This window comes from Macrobrachium nipponense, chromosome 2 (genome assembly GCF_015104395.2).
Source record: "Macrobrachium nipponense isolate FS-2020 chromosome 2, ASM1510439v2, whole genome shotgun sequence".
Classification (NCBI taxonomy): domain Eukaryota; kingdom Metazoa; phylum Arthropoda; class Malacostraca; order Decapoda; family Palaemonidae; genus Macrobrachium; species Macrobrachium nipponense.
The window spans coordinates 83854257-83879583 of record NC_087201.1 but is presented as its reverse complement, the minus strand read 5'-3'; the positions used below and the strand labels follow the sequence as shown (position 1 = coordinate 83879583).

The 25327-nt window shown below is 41.6% G+C and overlaps 2 protein-coding genes across 2 annotated transcripts in view; one reads left to right on the top strand and one right to left on the bottom strand.

Moving 5' to 3' along the window:
* Positions 1-25327, bottom strand: part of LOC135221241 (uridine-cytidine kinase-like 1) — a 235076-nt gene that overhangs the window by 180307 nt on the left and 29442 nt on the right. The gene's annotated exons all lie outside the window — the stretch shown is intronic.
* LOC135221479 (uridine-cytidine kinase A-like) lies at positions 7872-25269 on the top strand. Its single transcript, XM_064259226.1, has 2 exons — positions 7872-8031; positions 25052-25269. Exons 1-2 carry the CDS (start codon positions 7887-7889, stop codon positions 25252-25254), a joined length of 348 nt encoding a protein of 115 aa, XP_064115296.1. The 5' UTR covers positions 7872-7886; the 3' UTR covers positions 25255-25269.

The window sequence follows — 25327 nt, the reverse complement described above, 5'->3', positions numbered from 1 at the left end:
CTCTGGATGAAGAATTTCCTGCAGACTGGCTCAGTGTTTTGTCCTGTGCGGACAGGGCAGTGAGAGATGGTTCAGGGGAATTTGCCGTTCTGTTTACTATGGGAGTACTCAAGAAGAGAGAACGGTGGTGCTCTTTCACATCTCGAGGAGTAACCACGAACCAAAAATTCGGCATTGTTGTTCTCCCCCTTGAGTAAGTCTCACCTGTTCCTGGAAGAAACTATTCAACAGGTACTGTCGGACCTCAAGAAAAAGTCTACCAATGACCTTCTTTCACAGTCAGCGAGAAGGCCTAAGGAACCTCCAGTGACGGGAGCTAAAGCTTCCCCTCTACAAAAGCATCCCTTTCAAGGAGTTAAGTCGAGGTGGCAGCAGAGACCAAGGGCTAACCTACGACCAACTTCTAGTCTCCCAAGAAACCTCCCTTCAAAACAGCAGAGAAATGATTGAAAGGTCCTTCACACACCTGTGAGGGCAAGACTCCATGACTACTGGGAGGAATGGAGCCGAAGAGGAGCGGAACAGTGGGTAATACAGGTGCTTCAAGAGGGATATGTGATCCCATTTACACAGGACCCACCATTGTCCAATACACCTATCTGTTTGACAGCATACTCGACAGGGCCAACAAGAGATTTGGCTTTAGCTAAAGAAGTAGAAGAACTCATCAACAAAAAAGCCATAGAGGAGGTAACAGACAGGAACTCCCCAGGATTCTACAAGAAACTCTTCATAGTCCCCAAGGCATCGGGGATGGAGACCCATGTTGGACGTAAGCGCTCTGAACCTCTTTGTCCAGAAGAACGAAATATCCGAATGGAAACCAGTCGATCGTGATGTCGGCCATCCAACGGGGCGACTGGATGGTATCTCTCGACATGAAGGAGCATACTTCCATATCCCCATCCATCAGAACTCCAGGAAGTACCCTGAGATTCGTCTTCAAGAAGAGAGTCTTCCAGTTCAGAGCCCTCTGCTTTGGAATGGAGCCGAAGAGGAGCGGAACAGTGGGTAATACAGGTGCTTCAAGAGGGATATGTGATCCCATTTACACAGGACCCACCATTGTCCAATACACCTATCTGTTTGACAGCATACTCGACAGGGCCAACAAAGAGATTTGGCTTTAGCTAAAGAAGTAGAACTCATCAACAAAAAGCCATAGAGGAGGTAACAGACAGGAACTCCCCAGGATTCTACAAGAAACTCTCATAGTCCCCAAGGCATCGGGGATGGAGACCCATGTTGGACGTAAGCGCTCTGAACCTCTTCGTCCAGAAGACGAAATATCCGAATGGAAACCAGTCGATCGGTGATGTCGGCCATCCAAACGGGGCGACTGGATGGTATCTCTCGACATGAAGGATGCATACTTCCATATCCTCATCCATCAGAACTCCAGGAAGTCCCTGAGATTCGTCTTCAAGAAGAGAGTCTTCCAGTTCAGAGCCCTCTGCTTTGGACTGTCAACCGCCCCTCAAGTATTTACTTGAATTCCTCGCTTCTGGGAAAATGGCTGCATTTGATGGGGATCAACACAGCTTTCTTACTTAGAGGGACTGGCTCCATGAGAGCCAGATCCAGTCATCAGTGTGTGAAGGACTTAGAGAAGATGACCACTTATTTTGATCGCAAACATTTGGGTATTCTAATAAACACGGAGAAGTCCCAATTGATTCCAACTCAGAGGATTCTCTATTTAGGGATGATACTAGACACTCTAGCTTTTTGGGCTTTTCTCTCCTTGAAGAGGATATAGTCCTGCCTGTCGACAGTCCAACAAATTTGGCCAGAAAAATAGAAGATTGCCAGTCTCTGGATGAAGAATTTTCTGCAGACTGGCTCAATGTTTTGTCCTGTGTGGACAGGGCAGTGAGAGACGGTTGAGGAGAATTTGCCGCTCTGTTTACTTTGGGAGTACTCAAGAAGAGAGAACAATGGTGCTCCTTCACATCTCGAGGAGTAACCATGAACCAAATATCAGCATTGTTGTTCTCCCCCTTGAGTAAGTCTCACCTGTTCCCAGAAGAAACTATTCAACAGGTACTGTCGAACCTCAAGAAAAAGTCAACTAATGATCTTCTTTCACAGTCAGCGAGAAGGCCTAAGGAACCTCCAGCGACAGGAGCTAAAGCTTCCCCTCAACAAAAGCATCCCTTTCAAGGAGGTAAGTCGAGGTGGCAGCAGAGACCAAGGACTAACCTATGACCAACTTCTAAGTCTAGCAAGAAACCTCCCTTTAAAACAGCAGAGAAATGAATGAAAGGTCCTTCACACACCTGTGGGGGCAAGACTCCATGACTACTGGGAGGAATGGAGCCAAAGAGGAGCGGAACAGTGGGTAATACAGGTGCTTCGAGAGGGATATGTGATCCCATTTACACAGGACCCACCATTGTCCAATACACCTATCTGTTTGACAGCATACTCGACAGGGCCAACAAGAGATTTGGCTTTAGCTAAAGAAGTAGAACTCATCAACAAAAAAGCCATAGAGGAGGTAACAGACAGGAACTCCCCAGGATTCTACAAGAAACTCTTCATAGTCCCCAAGGCATCGGGGATGGAGACCCATGTTGGACGTAAGCGCTCTGAACCTCTTCGTCCAGAAGACGAAATATCCGAATGGAAACCAGTCGATCGGTGATGTCGGCCATCCAACGGGGCGACTGGATGGTATCTCTCGACATGAAGGATGCATACTTCCATATCCTCATCCATCAGAACTCCAGGAAGTCCCTGAGATTCGTCTTCAAGAAGAGAGTCTTCCAGTTCAGAGCCCTCTGCTTTGGAACTGTCAACCCGCCCTCCCTCAAGTATTTACTTGAATTCTCGCTTCCTGGGAAAATGGCTGCATTTGATGGGGATCAACACAGCTTCTTACTTAGACGACTGGCTCCTGAGAGCCAGATCCAGTCATCAGTGTGTGAAGGACTTAGAGAAGATGACACTTATTTTGACGCAACATTTGGGTATTCTAATAAACACGGAGAAGTCCCAATTGATTCCAACTCAGAGGATTCTCTATTTAGGGATGATACTAGACACTCTAGCTTTTTGGGCTTTTCTCTCCTTGAAGAGGATATAGTCCTGTGTCTGCGACAGTCCAACAAATTTGGCCAGAAAAATAGAAGATTGCCAGTCTCTGGATGAAGAATTTTCGCAGATGGCTCAATGTTTTGATCCTGTGTGGACAGGGCAGTGAGAGACGGTTGAGGAGAATTTGTTTGCCGCGCTCTGTTTACTTTGGGAGTACTCAAGAAGAGAGAACAATGGTGCTCCTTCACATCTCGAGGAGTAACCATGAACCAAATATCAGCATTGTTGTTCTCCCCCTTGAGTAAGTCTCACCTGTTCCCAGAAGAAACTATTCAACAGGTACTGTCGAACCTCAAGAAAAAGTCAACTAATGATCTTCTTTCACAGTCAGCGAGAAGGCCTAAGGAACCTCCAGCGAAAGGAGGTAAAGCTTGTTCCCTCAACAAAAAGCATCCCTTTCAAGGAGGTAAGTCGAGGTGGCAGCAGAGACCAAGGACTAACCTATGACCAACTTCTAAGTCTAGCAAGAAACCTCCCTTTAAAACAGCAGAGAAATGAATGAAAGGTCCTTCACACACCTGTGGGGGCAAGACTCCATGACTACTGGGAGGAATGGAGCCAAAGAGGAGCGGAACAGTGGGTAATACAGGTGCTTCGAGAGGGATATGTGATCCCATTTACACAGGACCCACCATTGTCCAATACACCTATCTGTTTGACAGCATACTCGACAGGGCCAACAAGAGCTTTGGCTTTAGCCAAAGTAGAAGAACTCAGCAGCAAAGAAGCCGTAGAGGAGGTAACAGACAAGAACTCCCCAGGATTCTACAAGAAGCTCTTCATAGTCCCCAAGGCATCAGGGGGATGGAGACCCATGTTGGACGTAAGCGCTCTGAACATCTTCGTCCGGAAGACGAAATTCCGAATGGAAACCAGTCGATCGGTGATGTCGGCCATCCAACCGGGCAACTTGATGGTGTCTCTCGACATGAAGGATGCATACTTCCATATCCCCATCCATCAGAACTCCAGGAAGTCCCTGAGATTCGTCTTCAAGAAGAGAGTCTTCCAGTTCAGAGCCCTCTGCTTTGGACTGTTAACCGCCCCTCAAGTATTTACTTGAATTCTCGCTTCCCTGGGAAAATGGCTGCATTTGATGGGGATCAACACAGCTTCTTACTTAGACGACTGGCTCCTGAGAGCCAGATCCAGTCATCAGTGTGCGAAGGACCTAGAGAAGACACTTATTTTGACACAACAATTGGGTATTCTAATAAACACGGAGAAGTCCCAATTGATTCCAACTCAGAGGATTCTCTATTTAGGGATGATACTAGACACTAGCTTTTTGGGCTTTTCTCTCCCCGAAGAGGATAGAGTCCTGCCTGTCAACATCCAACAATTTCTTGTTCGCCCGTCCTGCTCAGCCCTCGAATGGATTATCCTCCTCGGGACCTTGGCTTCAGTGGAGAGTTGTGCCAGGTTAGGACGTCTACACATGAGGTTACTTAGTTTCTTCGCAAAAGCAAATTGATCTCGGAAGATGCAACCGAACTTGCTAGTCTTCCCTTTGACGGAAGAGATAAAAGTGGATCTCGTTGGTGATATTGGAGGGAAAGATTAAAACAAGAAGGACTTTCCCATAGTCGTGTCAAACAAACCCCGACCTGCCAGTTCTTCTCAGACGCCTTGGACAGCGGATGGGGGAGCCCTTTCTAGGTGAGACAGGAGAGTATTATTAGGTCTATGGACAGAACAAGAAAAGACCTTACACATCAAGGTAAAAGAATTAAACTTCTTAGGACTACAAGCATTTGACCCTCTAGTCACTGGAAGGAAGATAGTGATCTATTTGGACAACACCATAGCGTTGTCATACACACGGAAGCAGGGAGGGACCCACTGGTTCTCTATCAACAAGATAGCTGAAGATCTCCTCACCTGGACAAACGAGAAAAGGATCACCCTTTTTCCAAGATTCGTCCAAGGAAATATGAACGTTATTGCAGACGAAGTGAGTTGTGTGAATCAGGTTTTACCGACAGAATGGACTCTGAACGAGAGTGTGTCAGGACCTCTGGAAGCTTTGGGAAAGACCATCAATAGACCTGTTTGCCACATCAAGGAACAATCGCCTCCCTATTTTCTGTTCTCTTGATTCCAGAACCACTTGCATGGAGAACAGATCCAATGCTGCTAGATTGGACAGGACTAGACGTTTACGCTTTCCTCCCTCGGGATGATAAGAGAGGTATTAAATCAGCTTCAATCACACCAGAATGTGGACAATGACCCTAGTAGCTCCATTATGGCCCAGGAAAGAGTGGTTCCCGGACCTTCTCAGTCTGCTAGTGGATTTTCCCAGACTACTTCCACAAAATCCATCGCTTCTCAGACAATCCCATTTCAACCGATATCACCAAGGGTTTTCTGCTCTGACCTGACAGGATCCAGCTGTCAGGAACCTCGTCAGAGCAAAAAGGTTTTTTGCGAAGGGCGTACGAAGCTATTGCTAGCTGCAGAAGAAGCTCTTCTGCCAAACTCTGCCAGTCCATGTGGAAAGTGTTAGGTCATGGTGCAAACAACATAGCATCTCTTCTTCTGAAACATTTATAACAGAAATTGCAGTTTTTTTGTTATTTCTGAGGGACTCCAAGAAGTTGGCCACTTCGACTATTAAAGGATATAGGTCCATGCTAACATCAGTATTTAAACATAGAGGCCTCGACATCTCGTCAAAACAGGACATCAGCGACCTGATCAGATCCTTTAGTTCCTCCAAAATATTCAAGCCCGAAGAAGTGGAATGAAATTTGGATGTAGTTTGAAGGTGGCTCTCCAAGTCCCCAATTCCGAAGCGTTGAATTCGGCAACCTTAAGAGATGTAACTAGGAAGGCACTATTCCTAGTCGCCTTAGCTACAGCGGGAAGAGTAAGCGAGTTGCAGGCAATGAATGAGTAAGGAAGTGGGTTTCGCCCAGCCCAGGGCAATGCAGTTTGCTCATATGTAACTGAGTTCCTTGCTAAGAACAAGGATCCTTCGAATCTTTGGCCCTGTTCTTTCAGGATAAAGAACTTAACGGACTTAGTCGGGGCAGAAGATGAGGAACATATATTGTGTCCAGTCAGAGCCATCGGACACTACCTGACTTGGACAGAAACTTTAATAGGAGAGTCAAACCGACTCTGGTGTTCGGTGAGAGACCCGTCTCGGCCTCTTTCAAAGACTGCAGTGTCGTTCTTCCTGAAGAGTTTGATTCGAGAAGCGCATGCCCAAACTTAGGAACAAACTCTTTGTGTGCTAAAAGTGAAGACGCATGAGATTCATGCAGTAGCAACGTCTTTGGCTTTCAGACAAAATATGTCTCTATCCTCCATTATGCAAACAACATTCTGGAGGTCGAAATCGATGTTTGTGACGCACTATTTGAAGGAGATAGAAACTACTTTCGAAAACTGTTTTAGATTGGGACCATTGTCAGTAGTGGGAATGGTGTTGGAAGAGGAAGCATAGGGGGGACTCAGTTTTTTCCTTTACTATCTCCTCGCCTTGGATTTGAGGTTGTTGAGTTTTTGGGAAGCCTGGGGGCATATGTACCCGAAGTACTCGTCAGTTCTTATATCTGGTTAAGGGTATCATATGGTTTTTAGTGTAGGTGATGGTGTTGTGGTTTTATCTGGTCTTTTGCCCAGGGCAAGGGCAAATTATTGATGTCTCCTACATGTGATGAGAGCGCCGACCAGAGGCAGTATCTACCTGTAGCTGCTCTCTCACAAGGTAAAGGTACTGCCAACATTATATATAATGTGAGCACATGATTATTGTTTTTGTTCATAAAGCTGTCCATATACCCACCTTCTTGGTAATGTGGATTCAGCTAATGTAATTGTTTGGTAAGTCACTTATGTGAAAATGATATTTTAGTAATAAAATAAGGTTTACATATACTTAACAAAAACATTACATAAATCAAAGCCCTCCCCTCCTCCCCCCACAGATGGACATTGCTGTCAACGAATTGACAAATAGTTAGTCAGCAGTACTGGGTATTCCTGAAAGTGGGCGGGACCTGTATCACCTACACGAATGATGGCAGCGCGACGCCGCCGCCAGGAAATTTGAGTTTTCAAAACTGCCAGGTGAGAAAGCTTACAGCTAATGTAATGTTTGGTAGGTATATGTGAAACCTTATTTTATCATGAAAATATCATTTTTTTTAATGAATATTTTTGACAACAGCCGTAAAACTGATTCGCCATTAAACAATTGCGCCGTTAACCGCAGGCTGCCTGTATATAATTTATATAAATTATCGATACCCAGTCCTTTGTAGGGATAATCTGATATAATAAAAAGGTGATGGTTAACAGCAGTTGATAAATATATATTTTTTTATTTTGCATTTATCCCATCAGAGAATAGACTCGTGTCTCTTATCCTGAAAGGAGAGTAAGACTATAAGAACCATAAACAGTAGTGTGTCTTTGTTTAGTTCAGGCATGGCATTTTGTTGACCCTCAAACCTCAAGTTATTGGTAGCTGCTAAATTTTATTTGAATTTGTAGGAATATTTTGTTTTGTATTGTCATTGTGAGTGTTTTAAGTTACTGAAGGTGAAGACAACTAACTGATTTTTGTTTTTTTGTGATCTTCAATACTGTAACAGGAAGATTTTAAGGAATATAATGCTGCCAGTGATGAAGATTGAAGGTATTGTAAATGCACATAAATGTGGCCATGTGTCGAGATACTGCCATTAAAAGTAACTTACTATTATGTCTACTGAATTTTATTTATTTTATTGTTTTACTGAATTATATTTAGTTTGTTTGGTTAATATATTGTCATGTTCTCTATCAGTGGAGGAGAGGATAGTGCTGTGTCACAGATGAAAGAGGATGAGGCAAATATGGACATGGGTGAGAATGAGGAAACTCAGCCTACCACCCCGCGACCACCATCAACTGGACCACAACAAAATCCAACACAAGGTAGTCCTCCATGTATAAATACTTATTTGGAGAATTTGAATGATTATTAAGACTTAATCATGAAATTATTTATTCATGTTCGTTTCCTATAACTATTTATTTTACACTTTCCTTTGATTGTAAAGTACACACAGATAGTAATAAGGATTTAATGTCATACATACTGTACTTTGTCATCCAGTTGACTACTTTCTTATATATTTTGTATTTGCTTTTGATTTATTAGAATTTCTTCCCACACAATATACAAACCCTTGGTCCTTTACATTAGGTATTACGTTCAGCAAAGGCTGGAATATGGCCTGTAAATTCTTGAACAAGTTGGTGAGGCAGTAACCACTGTCTGGTAGGCAGGTAGACCCACCTGCCCAGATGTAAACACTCCACTTTGCTTTCAGCCGTCTTCCAATGAAGACATATGTTTGTGAGCTCTTGCTGACTAGCCGTTAATTACAATTTTTCCCGATGGTATCTTTCTTATTATTTTGAATGAATATACAATCCCCCTGTATTCACTGGGATGCTTACCAGACCCCCCCACAAATAGATAGAATCCATGAATGTTTGGAACCCCCTCTAAAAATGCTTATAAACTCCTATCCTGAACGTGGAAACAACAAAGTATCTCTAAAAAGACCATCCTACATCAAATATATATTTAAATATTATCCCATTACAGATCATATCAATCTTTAAAATATTATTGATACTGTTTTAAAGTAAATCTTACATTTTATGGTTATTAATATCACAATTTGAAGTAAATTGTATTTTTCCCAACTATACAAACCTGAAGTCCTTTACATAAGGAATTACTTATGGCGTAGCTGGAATTACGGCCGTTGAAACTTGAACAAGATGGTTAGGCAGTAAGTACCGTGGGGCAAGCTAGCCTGCCCGGATGTAAACACTCCACTTTGCCTTTCAGCCCAGGTTCAGATTGAGGGGTGGCATGAGGTGAGCATATATGTAAAGGACCTCAGGTTTGTATAGTTGGGAAAATACAATTGTTCCGATACGAATACAATAGGAAGGTAACTAGCGGCAGCTGGAACGGTCGTAAGCTTCGAACAAGGGAGTACGGTAGTTAACCGCTTGTCCGACAGTGCGCGCACACGCGACTGGGAGGTGAAGAACCACTTTGCTTTCAGCCGCCGATAGAGACAGACGTGTTGTTCGCTCTCTGCCCGCTCTCGTCGTACGCTTTGTATCTTCAAATTTGGTTTGCTTTGTGTGTTTGATAAAATACTGTAAGTACGTGTGCTTTGTATTTTATTATTATTTCATTATTACACATTCTCGTGAGCTGGAGACGTCCCCGTGCCCCCCCATCAGCCGCAGACTTTGCCCTGGGTGGTGAGGGCCGTAAGTGTGGGGCCTTCCGCTCTTTTCCAGAGGTTGATCCTCATGAATTATGTGCTTGGTGCCAAGGGCGCGAATGCTCTTGGGCCGAGCCCTGCGTTGTGTGTAATAATTGGTCGGAGGAGCAGTGGGTGCTTTTTGAGGGTAGGAGGAAGAGACGTAAGCCTCCCAGGGAGTCTTTCGGAGGGTTCTCCGGCGACGGTCACAGACACGTCGTCTTCCTTCCTGCCGCCATCCCAGCTCTTGCGTATGGCTCCTTCCCCTGGGGAGGGGCAGGTTTCTCGTTCCTTCTCTTCGCCCGATCTGTCGAGCGGAGAGGAGGGGGCGGGATGCCCCGACATCCAATTGTACTCGGGGTCTTCCGTTTGTTCGGGGGGGGGGGGGTGGAGGGGGGATTGTTCCCCCCCCATGTGAGGGGGAACCCCTACTACTAGACCCATTTGTTGTGTTTGTTTTATACATTCAATTTTCCCTGTCAGATATATACTTAGCTATAGACTCCGTCGTCCCCCGACAGAAATTCAAATTTCGCGGCACTCGCTACAGGTAGGTCAGGTGATCTACCGCCCTGCTCTGGGTGGCAGGCTAGGAACCATTCCCGTTTTCTATCAAGATTTTCTCTGTCGCCGTGTGTCAACATTGTTGTTTTTTCAACGCTTTTGATCTTCTTCGACCGATTTTTATTTTTGGTGACGTACTTGGATCGTTGTTTGGCATTTGCTATCGTGAATTGTTTTTTGGACTTGGCTTTGGATTTTTCTTGGATGTCTGACCTCAAGTGTGGTTTCAGAGTGTGTGTGAATGAAGGCTGTAAGGTGAGGATTCCGAAGGCTTCAGTAGATCCTCACTGCATGCCGAGGATATAGAGTTGTTGAGTGTTCTTTAGATAACACATGTAATGAGTGTGAAAGGTTGAGTGCTCAGGAATGGAAGACTCTAACTTCTTACTTGAAGAAGTTAGAGAGGGATAGAGAGAGGAAGGCGGCTTATAAAAGCCTTAGTAGATCTAGATCTAACGAACCTTGTCTAGTTCTGTAGCTTCTTCTACTCATTATTATTCTCCATCTTTATCAGGCCGATCACAGGTTGCTAATCCTACTGATTTGGCTTCTGAAATTGCAGAACTCAAGGCTTCCCTTAAAAAAATGCAAGATAAAATGGCGGCATTAGAAGGTAAGCAAAGTGAAGGTGATATTTCCAGTGATGTAAGTGTCCCCAGTGTAGTGGAGGGGCGTCTGGTCGGCTCTGCGACGCTCCCAGTCTAGCCCTCTTCCAAAGCTCCCTGGCCCAGAGGAGAAGGAAAGTCGAAAGCCGTACGGATGTTGTGGAGAATTCCCACCAATCAGGCGTCCCTTTGGCAGAATCTGTTACATCTCAGACTGCCAGGGATCGCTACAGAAAAAGCGTCCTACGAGTGTTTTTCTTCTTCGGGATCTCCCTCACCAAAACGAGGGTGGAAGGATACGGATCTTTCCCGTCCATTAAAGAGGAACTGGAAAGAGCCTGAGTTTAACTCTAGCCCCGAGCGCTTTTCCGAAGAAGAAGCGCCTTCGGTCATCAAGAGAGCTAGAAAGGAGTTAACTCCCTTTCCTGTAAGGGAGCCTCAAGCGCCTTCCAGATCTCCCTCCCTAGACTTTTGAAAGAAGAAAGGGAGTCTTCTACCAAGAAGATACTGATGAACATGCAAGAGCAGCTAGCGTCGTTGGTAGGAGTCTTTCCAAGGAGCCCTCCTCGTAGAAAGGACAAGCTTCTTGTCAAAAGATCTAGACACCTATCTCCTGTCAGGTGCAACGAGCCTTCCAGGGGTGGGAGTTGTCGCACAGGCGGCCATCTCTGGGGGGAGCGAAGCACCAGCAGGCGAGAGGTAGAAAGAGGAAGAAGCGCCTGCCAGGCGCCAGAGAACACCTGACGTGAGGATTATGATGACAATGAAGTCCTCACAGGAAGGGATGAGCCAGCCAGGATTATTCCCGAGATCATTCCAGGCGCCAAAGCCAACCAGGCGCCAGCTAGGATAGAAGAAACAAACAAGTGTGAGACGCCTGCCAAGCGCCAGGCGCCTACTATACGCGAAGAGCCTGATAGGCGCCAGGCGCCAATTATTCAAGATTCTCCTAAGGACAGGTGTAGGGAGACAATAGCTCTTAGTCCCTCGCCTGTTAGAAGTTCTTCATCGACGGAAAGGAAAAAGTCCAAGGAAGAGACAGACGAAAGAAGGGAGCTTTCTCCTTCCGACCTCTCGACTTAGAGGCGTATCGGAAGATGAGGTGTAGAGGAGTATCGGAAGATGAGTGTAGAGGACGTATCGGAAGATGAGGCGATGGAAAGTGACTAACAAAGAAGGACTGTCGAACTATAAAGTTCTTACTTATCCTCCTTCTGGAAGAATATGGGAGATTCTTTGACTCCAGCTGCTCCTCCTTCTCCGCGCTCTCTATTTTCGAGCGCTAAATCTCTCAAGTCTTCGTCCTTCCTTAAGATGAAACCGGCCATATCGATGAAGAGGGCCCTACAGTCTCTAGATTCCTGGATTAAGACTAAAAAGGAACTAGGGAGGACGGTCTTTTGTATGCCTCCTGCCAAACTAACGGGTAGAAGAGGCATTTAATATGAGACTGGAGAAAATATGGGATTATCTCTGCCTACTTCGGCTGAATCGACTCTCGAGCTCGTAGATCCTCAGAAGGCACGCTTTGAAACTCGGCCCGAGCAACATGGGGCCTTTCAGAAATGGACCACCTCCTCAAGGGGCTTTTTCCAGTCTTGGAGGTTTTTAATTTCCTGGATTGGTCCCTTGGGGTTTTTGGCCAAAAAGTCCCATGAGTGGAAGGCCTAAACCCAGAAGCTATGCATAGCATACTTATATGCATAGACAAAGCCAGTTCAGGATGGTTCGGCAGAGGTCTCCTCTCTTTGGTGCGGGAATTTTAAAGAATTTGAGGGCAGTTTTCCTTCTCAGTTAGTGAAGGACATTTCACATTCGCATATTTTTAAAATAATTCTGTTTGATTATTATTATTAAAATTTATAGGGTCTTTTTATATATAGTTCGGCATCAATGACCTAGTTGTCACGATGCTAGATTAATATAGTATCAATCAATCAATCAATCAGTCTACAGTTTGATCAGGGATGTCAGGGAGGTACAGACAACAGTCAAGGTATGGGATAAAAATGAAGAAAGGGCCACAATTTTTGTCAATACTATAAATGAAATAGTGAAGCCCTATCTTGACCTGTTTGTACAATTGTACAATTACCTCAAGATGGTGGTGCCTCCTGAAATCCCTGACAAAGCGCCTCCTGAATAAGGTGACGAGGCACCTCAGAGGATGTGTAAGTCCTCTACTTTGCTGTGCAGTCTATCTTAAATCATCATTCATCAGGCTGTACGGCTATATCATCATCGTCATCTATAATCAACTTTAATCACAAGTAAGTGCCATATGATTTCATATTATGATGTACTCATATACAGTAAATAACATGAAAATTCTGAATATCCCTATACAAAAAAATTTGCATCTGTGAATACTAGTGAGGGGACTGCAAATAATTATAGATATGTTCCACAGACAACCCTGTGAATGGGCGAGTACTCCTACGAATAATTTTTAGATAGGTTCCAAAAAAAAATCTGCTAATGTGTGAGTCCATGAATCTGGAGAACGTGAATACAGGGTGCCCCACTGTATATAGTATATATATATATATATATATATATATATATATATATATATATATTATATATGTATATATATATATATATATATATATATATATATATATATGTGTATATATATATATATGTGTGGTGTATATATATATATATATATATATATATATATATATATATATATATATATATATATAAATATATATATATATATATATATATATATATATATATATATATATATATATATATATATATATAATCTATATATATATATATATAGTATATATATATAGTATATATTTATATATATATATATATATATATATATATATATATATATATATTTATATATATATATATATTTATATGTATATATATATATATATATATATATATATATTATATATATACACACACATATATATGCGTGTATATATATATATATATATATATATCATATATATATATATATATATATATATATATATATATATATACACACGATATGCGATAAGCGATAATATATATAATATATATTATATATATATATATATATACATATATATATATATATATATATATATATATACTATATATATATATATATATATATATACACGATATGCGATATATATATATATATATATATATATATAGATATATATAGATATATATATATATAAATATATATATATATATATATATATATATATATTGTGTTGGTGTTAATAATTAATTGACTTTAATAATTAATATACAAACCCACTTTCTGAGATAGCCTTGCTAGTCGCCTTTCTGCTTTATGTGTTGAGGGTTAGCGGCAAGGTTGTGCCAACACACTTATCGCATATTTTCACCCTTTAACCTCAGGGTGAGACAACGTATTCATTTGAAATTTATGCTTACGCTTTGGAAATTACCAAGGGGAGCTTTAGAGGTTTGTCCTTTGGTTTTCTTCAGGTATTTCCTCTTCTCTTTCATCCTTTTGCTAGCTTATTAGATGAAGATAGAGGAGGGGGTGTGTGGTGTTGGTGTTTGAGGGATCTCTTTTCATTTCTTAGGGCATTGCCCTTGGATGCAAGAGGAGTATGTATAATTTTTTTTTAATCATACTTTCTTTTAAAGGCTAACAGTGGTGATACAGTAATACCTCATTGTTCCTACAGGATATACAAACCCTCGGTCCTTTACATTAGGAATTACATTCAGCGCAGGCTGGAATACTGTTGTTAAATTCTTGAACAAGGTGGTTAGGCAGTAACTACTGTCCTTACCCGCCTGCCTGGATGCAAACACTCCAGTTTGCTTTTATCCGTCTTCCAATGAAGACATATGTTTGTGAGCTCTTGATGTCTAGCTGTTAATCACGATTTTCCTGGTGGGGTCTTTCTTCTATTACTTTGAATGAATATATAATTGTGTTTGGTGTTCATAATTAATTGACTTTTATAATTGATATTCAAACCCACCTTTTGTTGTAGCCTTGCTAGCCACCTTTCTACTTTGTGTTAAAGGTTGGCAGCAAGGGTGTAGGTGGATGTGCCTATACCCTTATTATATATTTTCGCCCTTTAATGTCAGAGTGAGATAATGTATTCATTTTAACTTTACCATTATGCTTTGGAAATTACCGAGGGGAACTTCGGAGGTTTGTCCTTTGTTTTTCTTCCGGTATTTCCTTCTCTCTTTCGTCCTTTCACTAGCTTATTGGACGAAGAGGCGCGGGGCCGTGTGGTGTTGGTGTTTTAGGGATCTCTCATTTCTGAGGGTAGTACCCTTGGATGTGAGACTAGAGGAGTATCCTCATTTTTTAATGATATTTTCTTTCTTTTACAGGCAAACAGTGGTGACAGTTAATTACTGCTGTAGATGGTTGGATATCTCTTCATGTTGGCTATCCTAATCTCGGAATTGTACCTGTAACTCGTAGCATGCTGTGATATTGGTCCTCAAGTGTGTGTACTGTTCCCCCTCTGAAAATCTTATTAATTTGCCACCGCTATCCTGGAGGTTCATCACTGGACAATGCCTTTGAGGGTGCCCTGTGATTATGAGACTAGAGGAGTATCCTCATTTTTTAATGATATTTTTCTTTTCTTTTACAGGCAAACAGTTAGGTGCAGTTAATTATTTTGCTGTAGATGGTTGGATATCTCTTCATGTTGGCTATCCTAATCTCGGAATTGTACCTGTAACTAGTAGCATGCTGTGATATTGGTCCTCGAGTGTGTGTACTGTTCCCCTCTGAAAATCTTTTATTAATTTGCCACCGCTATCCTGGAGGTTCATCACTGGACAACGCCTTTTGAGGGTTGCCCTGTGATTATTAGCATCTGCTGGTAAATGTGCCTCATCTTGTAGAAGTCTAGCAGAATTTGGAGAAGTTGAGGAGGAAGAGCTCGTCACTTGTCATCATCTTCCTCTTCGTAATCATCATATTTTTCTTCACCCTCCTCCCCTTCAACTTTTAAGCTCCCTGTCAAAGAAGTAGTCCTCCTCCCCACTCCCCACACCCTAGAATTCTTGTCAAGGGAACTTCTAAGGGTTTTCCTCCTCGAAACTGAGGAGGTTAGTTGGCTCTTCCATGGCTCGCCTGTTCCTTCAGGACAGGAAACCAATCAAGCTGTCCCAGGGTTTAGCGTGTGGGGTTGCCATTAGAGCGCAGACTCAGTTTGCACTTTTGCTGTTAGTCCTAGCCGAGGTTCTGCCACTAAGAGTAGTTCTGTGTCAGGCGCTCGTTCATGAGATTCCCTGAGTGTACATAAATCTATGATTCGCATGCAACTAGAGTCGATGACGCTGAGTCTGCTCACAGTCACAACTCGGGCACGGAGTGGAAGAAAGGAGTGAGTTGCTCAGGTGACTCACACTGTACTGGTGATCGCTAGGTATGCAGGGTTGACGTGACAGTCCCACAGGACCATGCATGCAGTGAGACTGTAGGGGATCCCCTATTCAGTCCTCTTGAGAGGCTTCGGCCTTGACAACTGCAATGTGTCAGAGGACGGCACCGACCTTCACCAGTGAGGTCCACGCTCAATTTCACCCAGACCACGGTTGCATTCACTTGGCCAACCGGTCTCAGTGGCGGCGAACATTTCTCCTGCCGTGCGAGAGTTTTGTAACTCTCCTCGGGAAAGCATTTTTCTAGGGCAAGAACACTCTCCTAGACTCATATCATGGCCAGCACTGCAGGTTGATGGCTACTGGCAACTCACTTCTCGTGCTAGTTCTGCTAGCAAGGCAAGCAAGAGCGTCCAATCTTCCTCACCTATTCCCTCTAATTCTTACGGCCACACAGGGAGGGGCGAGGTGAATTGGAGGGATCCTGCAGAGTGCTTTCTGTAGGATTCAGCATCTGGGGACTAGGTTCCTTGAAGGATATTGGGTCCCACCAGATATACGTCCAGGTTGTTGAGGAAGGATTTTCTGACGATGATGGGGAGACCTCTCAACATCTCGACATCTGGTATTTAGGTTCTTAGGATACGAACACCTGGAGACCATGCTTTCCCTGGCTCTTTCTGTCCTTTGGATGGATCTAAATTCGCAGTCCCCTATGGGTCCTTGCGCTTGGGGAGCCTCGAGTGCATATTCTGTTGAATTGTAGTACTACTTGCATTCAAGTCTTAAATGCTTGTATATAGGATTGGTTTGTATGCCTGTTCCTCCTCAATTTCAACAGGAGTTGAGGAGGGGCTCCTCTCGATGATCATTTCACAAAATTTGGGACTCTCGCTGAGCACTTAAATTCTTTGGAATTTCTAGCACTTCCAAGTGTTCTGGTCTTCTATAATCTGCAAACACGGATGAGCTCGAGAATATCTGATAATTGATATTACAATACCCAGGAATCTCTTGGAATGCTTAAATTCCTTGGAATTTCTGGCATTCTCAGAGTTTTATGGTTTTCTGTAATTTCCAAACACTCGGATGAAACGGACAATCCCTATAATTGTTATAAGAAAAATCCGGACTCTCGCTAAATGATTAAATTCCTTGGAATTTCTGCTGTTCTCAGAGTCATTTGGTTTTCTGTGATTTCCAAAAACTCGGGCAAGTATATTCCCAGTAATTATTACAATAATCGGGAAGTCTCTGCCAAGCGCCTGGATCCCCTTGGTTTCTCTGGTACTCGCTGAGTGCTCAGCTTCATTATGTTGCTGAGAACCAGGGTGAGAATCCTAATGAATTCTAGCACTCACAATCATGAGTACTTGGATAGTGAGAAGAGCCTTTACCAGTACAGATGAGCTCACTCTTCAGTCTGGTTTGGAGTTATGCAGAACTTGGTACTGCATGCAACACCTAGGTGAATGGTCAAGTACTGTCCTTGTGTCTTTGAAAATGTAGGACAGCAGACACAGAATCCCTCTTTATACTTCTTGGAGCTTCGGCCTTGAAGAAGAACAGTGAATTGGGAAGAAGTGATAGTTCTTTGCTGACGATTATCGCTCTGCCACCGAACAAACTCTCTGCTCTTGATCTGTGCGGTCCCTTGCTATAACATGGCACCCTACACTCCCATGTTCCAGTAAGTTTTTACAGGGGTCATTGTCTTTGTCATCTGATGCCTCCTTACCTCCTTCCTCAAAGGCGTCCACGGCCTAAAAAGAGGAACATAGTTTCTCCACCCCAAAGAAATCTTGCCTCGAGACTTCTAAGAACCTGCATCCTTTCCCTTTGGGAGGAAGCAGTTGGCTGTCTCTTTGGCTCACATGCTCCTCCTGGAGCAGAAACCTGGATGCCATCCCCAAAATATAGTGTCTTGGGAACCCTAGGAGTTTAAACCCAGGTTCATTCTTCTGTCTTTGGTTCCAAGGATGCTGGTCATGGAACCGGGGCTGTGTCATGTACTCATGTACGAGTCTTGAATGCACAACCTCCAAGGGGGGTCATACACCCACATTCAGAGATGGATAGTCTTCTCTCCATCATGACAGTGGTGCAGGGCAAGACAAGGGACTGAGTTGCGTTGGTGACCTGGACCCACCTGTGAAGCTAGGAATGGCTATTCTTCAGATGGCCAGATTGATGTTGCTATCTCTCAGGACAAGGCATCTAAAGAAGATATGAGGTTGTTCTCTGTGTAGTCCTCTTGGTGAGGTTTGATCATGGAGAAGATAGATGCATAGCAAGGTGTGGCAAGTTCTCGCAAGCTTTTACTGCATTTAACTCCACTCAACTTTCGCTTGCATTCGCGTGAACGAACAGTTGTAGGAAATGAATGCTTCTTTTGACAAATTGAGAACACTACAAGTTCAGAGAAGAGCAAGCACCAACAGTCAATCCTCCTCTCTTTTTCCCTCTACTTCCTGGTTACAAGAGAATAAGAGGAACTTTATGGAGTCTACTCCCCTAGTTTGAATCTGAGAGAATATGTTTTTGGTTCAATCTTAGGATCTTACTGAACATGTGTTAATCTGTTCAGGATGGTAGCACTGAGAAGTTTGAATGCCTCTCCAGTGCTACTGTTTAGAGAACAACCAGTTCGGCTTGAACTAGTCTTCTTCGGTGTCCTGTTATCGCCATAGAAGTCTTATTTTGGGACAGCTTCACCTTCACTCTCTTCATTAGAGAATGAAGGTCTGCTTCCAGTCCTTATTGTTGCTTTCGAATAAAGAAGAATTAGGCTGGAGCGCAATTCACAGGAACCTATGAATATATTAGTAATTATGCACTCCTCGCAACATGTCTCTTTTATCAGTTGCACTGTCCGAGTAATAGGCGCATATTTATAAGTTAATTCTTTTGGTATGTGACCGAGAAGAATAGCACCTTCTCTTAATTAACCTGAAACTGAGGACAGCCTTTCAGGCCTCCCAAGAGTTTCTGGTTTTGATTTTAAGATGATTGGTGGTATTATTTGCCAACAATACCACAACATTTGCATTATCACTGAACAAGAGGGTTTCTTTTCCTCTAATTTCAGTTGAAATGCAGATGCTTGAGTGTATCTGTATCTTTTTTTGCGCTTGATGGTTCTAGCCAAACGCATTCCAACATGGAATGTGCTACCAGGCAACATAGTATAAGGAGTCGAGCAAAGTTTACACCACAGTATAACAGAAGTCTGTAGTCTTCTGTTCTATCGCACTAGCCCCATTTGCCGCTGCGATGATTTAGAATGATTTTCTCCAGACAATTTGAGATTTGTCTTCTGATATACATTTTCTAATTTTTAAGGTGTTGAATCATTCTTTGTTCACCCCGAATTGAAAATGAATAACAGAAGACTTTGCCTGTTCCCCTACTGACTAGCTCTGCTTTCAGAATAGATAGAAAAGTTCCTCCTTGATCTAACCAGTATACAATCCCTGTGTTTTCATTACTGAAAGACTCTGCCCTTATTGCAAGCACCTACTTTCTTGCTGAGCAGCCATAAAATAGTGGAATAACTTTTTCAGTTCTTTGTAAAACACCAGCAATTAGAGCCATCTACACTGGTTGGTGTCATCGACGTGACTTTCTCTGTGATCAAAATCGTGAGGGTTTACTTCTCTCTGATTCAACTGTGAAGATGTAGTCCACATTCATGTTAGTCATTCACTAAGTAGTATTTTTCTACTTAGCAGAGATTCAACTATGGATGAGAAACTTCTTTGTCTTTCCTTCACAGGGGCCTCAGTCTCTAGAAGGCATTTGACTCATCTAATCTGCGCATACCTTGCGATAGTCATCATCTAATTTCTCAACATTGTTGGGGAAGAAGATAGACGATTTGCATGGTTTGTTTTCAACATCACCCTTCAAAAGTCGGGTGTCATGTCATGACTGTCTGGAATGTGTAATCATTGGGCATCTATTGACGAATCCAAATTCTTCATGATTTTGTGTGCTTTGGACTTTGTATTGGTTGATCCAGATCAGTCATTACTTTGTCCTCTAGGTGTGTTGCTGTACATATGAAGGATTGACACCCTTCATTGAGTGTCAGTACCTTTATCCACTGCTGACTTCCAATGCAGAAGTGTCTAACATCACTACTTCCTCTGAGTTACAAAATCATGAGAAACTCCTCTGCAATTGGATACATGCACTCAAAGAGCAAGCAGTGCCAGTGGCTTGTTACTTTTCATACTGCAAAGAATATATCAGACTGGAAGATAGATGCACTCATTACAACCAAATTTATATCTTTCATTCTTTGGGTCTGCCCACAGTTCCTTGGACCAGTGGTGGACCCTTGGAACCTTCTTTCCTTGGACCGGTGGTGGATGCTCAAAAGTTGTGTTTGCTTACCTGGCTCCTTCAAGAGGACAAGTTACATCTCGCTTATGATGTATGATTCTAGATGTAAGAAGGATGCTAGATTGACTGGCCTCTCCACCTTCCCCTCCTCTTCCTTCTACTTCTCTTCCTTCAGGTTGAAGATAGGACTCAAATTTACACTTGTTGGTCAGGCGTTTGATGCTGTAAGCTTGCACATCAAGTTTCCTTTCTATTTTTTTTTTTTTTTTTTTTTTTTTATCAGAATCTTAGAAGCAATCCCACTTCTTCCTCTAGCAAGGGAAGGAAGGAGACTGGCAATATAATGCAAACCCTTCCCAGAATTTAGCATTAATGTCTCCGACTGTAAATATTCTTCCCAGCCCTTTTTTGAATGAGTTACAATTCCTCACTCATTTTGAAAAGGTCCAGAAGTCTGACTCTTGATCATGCGGCTCCTATAATCCAATCAAGTTGTCAGAGGCAGGGCACTCCTCACTCCTCCTCGCTCTTATGACCAGGAGGAATAGCCCAGGTTTGCTGAACTCCAGTCAGTTCTAGAGGCTCACTCAGATTCCTCCCACCAATCAGTGAGTCTTCCTAATGAAAAGGACCGAGGGTTTGTACAGTGGACCCCCCCCACACATTTGCAGGCTCATGCATTCACGGTTTTCTCTCTGGAACATTTTCCCCCATTATTTGTGGGAAATTTGCCTATTCGAAGTATTTTTCTATGAGAAATATCCACAAATTCTTGTTTATTTTTTTTATCTATATCATTATAAAATGTGCTTTTTGTGATAAAACTATTAAAGAAACCAGGTATAAAAATTTTGAGTGGGTTTTTCTTGAGTTTTAACTAAAATATAGGAGGTTTTAAGTGTTTTTATAGGGGTTCCAACTTCACAATTTTGGAAAGTAAATTGTATTTTTCCCAACTATACAAACCTGAGGTCCTTTACTTTATTCCCACCTCATGCCACCCCTCAATCTGAAACCTGGGCCAAAAGGCAAAGTGGATGTTTACATCCGGACAAGCAGGCGTAGCTACCCGCTTACCAGGCAGTGGTTACTGCCTAACCACCTTATTCAAGAATTCAACAGTCGTATTCCAGCCTAAGCTGAAAGTAATTCCTAATGAAATGGACCTCAGGTTTGTATGGTTAGGAAAAATACAATTTTCTTTAAAAAATTGTGATTTCAAATCTCACAGATTATGAATTATACCAATGCAAAAGAGGGATCATATTTATATAACCATAAGGAAAAGTGCTAGCTATGAATTTGCAAACTTTTGACATATATGACATTAAAAAAAAAAAGTTTATGTAACACTACTTGGCAACGTCACTTTGAGTCTTGAGAATCTGGACAATACAAAAAGAATCATGTCGCATCAGATTTGAGCATTACTGTACCTTCAGATGACTCGACATCCTTGACGTGGATGTCAATAACCTTTCTCCAGTACTGACTCACCAAGGGAGAAGTGTCTAGGGGCACATCTTTCTCCTGGTTTTAAAAGATCGGGTGGAGGTTCCTTGCAGTTGGCGCTTACATCACCTGTACTCTTTCACCCAGAGTGCACAATACCAGTGACTTAGCCCTTTCCTTGCATTCCAAAGAATATATCTGACTGAAAGATAGATGTGGCCTCATCAGGACCACATTTATATCTTTTTTCCTTCAGGTCTTTACCCACAAGTCTTTGGAACCCTTTTTTACCTTGAACCTGTAGTGGATGCACAACAAGTTGTGTTTTCTTATCTGGCTCTTTAAAGAGGACAAGTTGCATCTCGCCTAAGTTGTGTGGTTCTAGAGGTGAGAAGGATTTGAGAGTGACTGGCCTCTCCTCCTCCTTCCTCATTCTTTTACTTCTCTTCCTTCGGGTTAAGAATAGGACTCGAACCTACACTTGCTGGACTGGCGTCTGATGTGGTAAGTCTGTACATTGAGCTTCCTTTGTATTTTTCTAGTAAGAATCATAGAAGCAGTCCTGCTCCTTCATCTAGCAAAGGAAGGAAGGAGAGACTGGCAGTAAGGCAAACACTTCTCGGATCTTTGCTTTAATGCCCCTGACTCTTTATCTCTTCCCAGCCTTTTTTGTATGAGTTACAATGCCTCATTCATTAAAAAAGGTCCAGAAGTCTGACTCTTGCTCTTGATCATGCAGTTCTTATACTTCAATCAAATTGTCAGAGGTGGGCACTCCTCGCGCTTTCGACCAGGAGGGGTAGCCCAGGTGTGCCAAACTCCAGTCAATTCAAGAGACTCATTTAGATTCCTCCCTCCAACAAGTGAGTTTTCCTATTGTAAAGGACCAAATGTTTGTATATCGTGCTGGAAGAAATCACAGTTTTTAAAAGTAAATTGTATTTTTCTTAACTATACAAACCTGAGGTCCTTTACACTAATGCCCGAAAGCTTTAAATATATTAAAAAAATTAGCCCACACTTCATGGGGTGCTGATAGAGAAACATTATTGAAACTTTATAAGGCTACAGTTCTACCAATATTAGAATATGGCAGTCCAATCTATAGTTCTGCTAGTGAGACTACTCTCAAAATGCTAGACCCAGTGCATCATCTTGGGCTTCGTTTAGCCACTGGAGCATTCAAATCATCACCAGTCCAATCGTTGATTGTAGAAAGTGGAGAAATGCCACTATCTTATAGATTCAAAATAACAACGATGTGCAGAGCTTTAAAAATTGTAAATAGTCCAGCAAAAACCAAAGATTTATTTAAAGATCCAGATTGTTTCTGGAATACAAATATTATCCCATCCTTCCCTGTTAGAGCTAATAGATTATTTAATGACAATGACCTTTATAATATTAAATTTTACAATTTTAGCAAAATAATGCCTCCATGGTTGATAAGTGCTCCCGCCCGTATAGTTTAGCCAAAGTTGTGTACAATACCAATTAATAAATTGAATAATCCCCTTGTTATGAAGCAATATGCTTTGGAACATATCAAGATACACAATAATAATCACATATATACTGATGGTTCCAAAGATGTTATGGAGTTGGATTCACTGTTAACGGAAACAATATAAAGATCCAAGCCTCCTTACAAAGCAAAGCATCAGTGTTCACTGCTGAATTACTAGCAATAAAAACAGCGTTAACAACTATATCTGAAAACCAGTTTAATGAAAGTAACCATTCTTTTAGCGATTCACTAAGTTCAATAAATGCAATAAGCTCTTATACTCCAAAAAACAAAATTATAAATGAAATTAGACATACATTACATGAAATGGAAAGGCAAAAGATATCTGTTACTTTATGTTGGATACCATCTCACATAGGATTAGAAGGCAATGAAAAAGCAGACACCTATGCAAAAGAGGCTAGAACATTCCCAACATCAGCAGAATTATTGCCACTAGAAGATTATATTAGACACAGTAAATCGGTGATTAAGAAAAAATGGCAAAATAACTGGAGGGAAAACCAACCTAACAATAAATTAAGAGAAATAAAAGAAACTGTAGACCCGTGGCCATCATCCTATCAGAAATACCACAAGAATTCAGTAATATTGACACGTCTAAGAATTGGTCACACTAAACTGACACATGGTTACCTAATGAGTAACCCCCATGCCCCTATACCTATGTGCAAAATATGTAATGTACAAATAACAGTAAAACATATTTTTAAAATCTGTCCAAAGTATAGAATCCAAAGAGACATATTATTTAGAAGGTATTCTTTTAAAGAAATATTATCTGAAAGTGACAAATTTTCACTTTTTAATATTTTAAAATTCCTTAAATTTAATCATTTATACGATAAAATATAATATATAGTAATTTATAATATACTCCAGATAGTAAATATTTATTTTTTAGATAATTTATATTCCAGATAGCAAATATTTATTTTTTAGATAATAATTAGTATAGATTAGAGTTTAAATAGCATGTCTAATCCTTCGGGCCAGCCCTAGGAGAGTTAATATTAACTCAGTGGTCTGGTTAAACTAAAGTTAAAAAAAAAAAGATACACTAATGCCCACCTCATGCCACCCCTCAATTTGAAACTTGACCTTAAAGGCAAAGTTTGCATCTAGGCAGGTTGGTCTCCCTCCCTACTGGACAGTAATTATTGCCTAACCACCTTCTTCAAGAGTTTTAACGGCCGTGTTCCAGCTTTGCCGAAAGCAATTCCTATTGTAAAGAACCTTAGGTTTTATAGTTAGGAAAAATACAATTTACTTTAAAAAATTGTCATTTTCTGTTCTTTATTGCTAGCCCAAGAAATAGCCATTTTCATCTCCCCCTCCAAAAATAAAATTTTTAGTAATGATTAATTTTATTTTGATTATTATTCATGTAAACAGGTTCATTATAAGGAGATTATATCATACTTGGCTGAATTGCCTGAAATATGTGGAAAATAGTGAGTGAGCAGAGTTTATGTAGTATTTGCTCTTAGAGAGTAATTTTGTTTTGAAAAAGTCAGTTAGATCCTAAGAGATGAGTTTTCCTATCTTGAAATATTGCAGCAAACTCCACACAGTGTGAGATTCGCTGCATTTATTATGCTGCTGTATGTGGCTGAACCTATTACTGTCAGATAATGCTGAGCTAAGAGATATGTAAAAGAAGCTGTTTAATTTATGTAAAAGAAGCTGCTCAATTTGTCAGTGATTTTGTTTTAATTACTTCAGTATTTTTAGCCACCACAAATATGATATAATGTCAGATTGGTGAATTTTTTCTTTTCTGTTATATCCATATGTTATTATTTCAGGTGCAGTGAGATCTCCACGAAGCCGACGCCAACGCACAACTTCTCAGTCACAGACTACAAGAATAAGGGAGCCTATCTTACGTGGTCGACGTAGAACTATCTACACTGCTGGTCGGCCCCCTTGGTATGATTGTCAAGGACAGTTGATTGAGCCTTTTGTCATAGGTAGGTGTTTCCTTATGTTAGAGAATTTTATGAAATAAATTGTTATGCTAAGGCAAGACTTAATGTTACCAGCATGCAGTTTTTCTTGCCTGCGCAGGTGCTTAAGCAAAT

Bases quoted from the DNA above. Each gene is read 5' to 3' on its own strand.
- LOC135221479 (XM_064259226.1), top strand. From the start codon at position 7,887: ATGTTCTCTATCAGTGGAGGAGAGGATAGTGCTGTGTCACAGATGAAA. The intron at 8,032-25,051 runs GTAGTCCTCCAT...TTATTATTTCAG, and splicing joins ACAACAAAATCCAACACAAG to GTGCAGTGAGATCTCCACGA.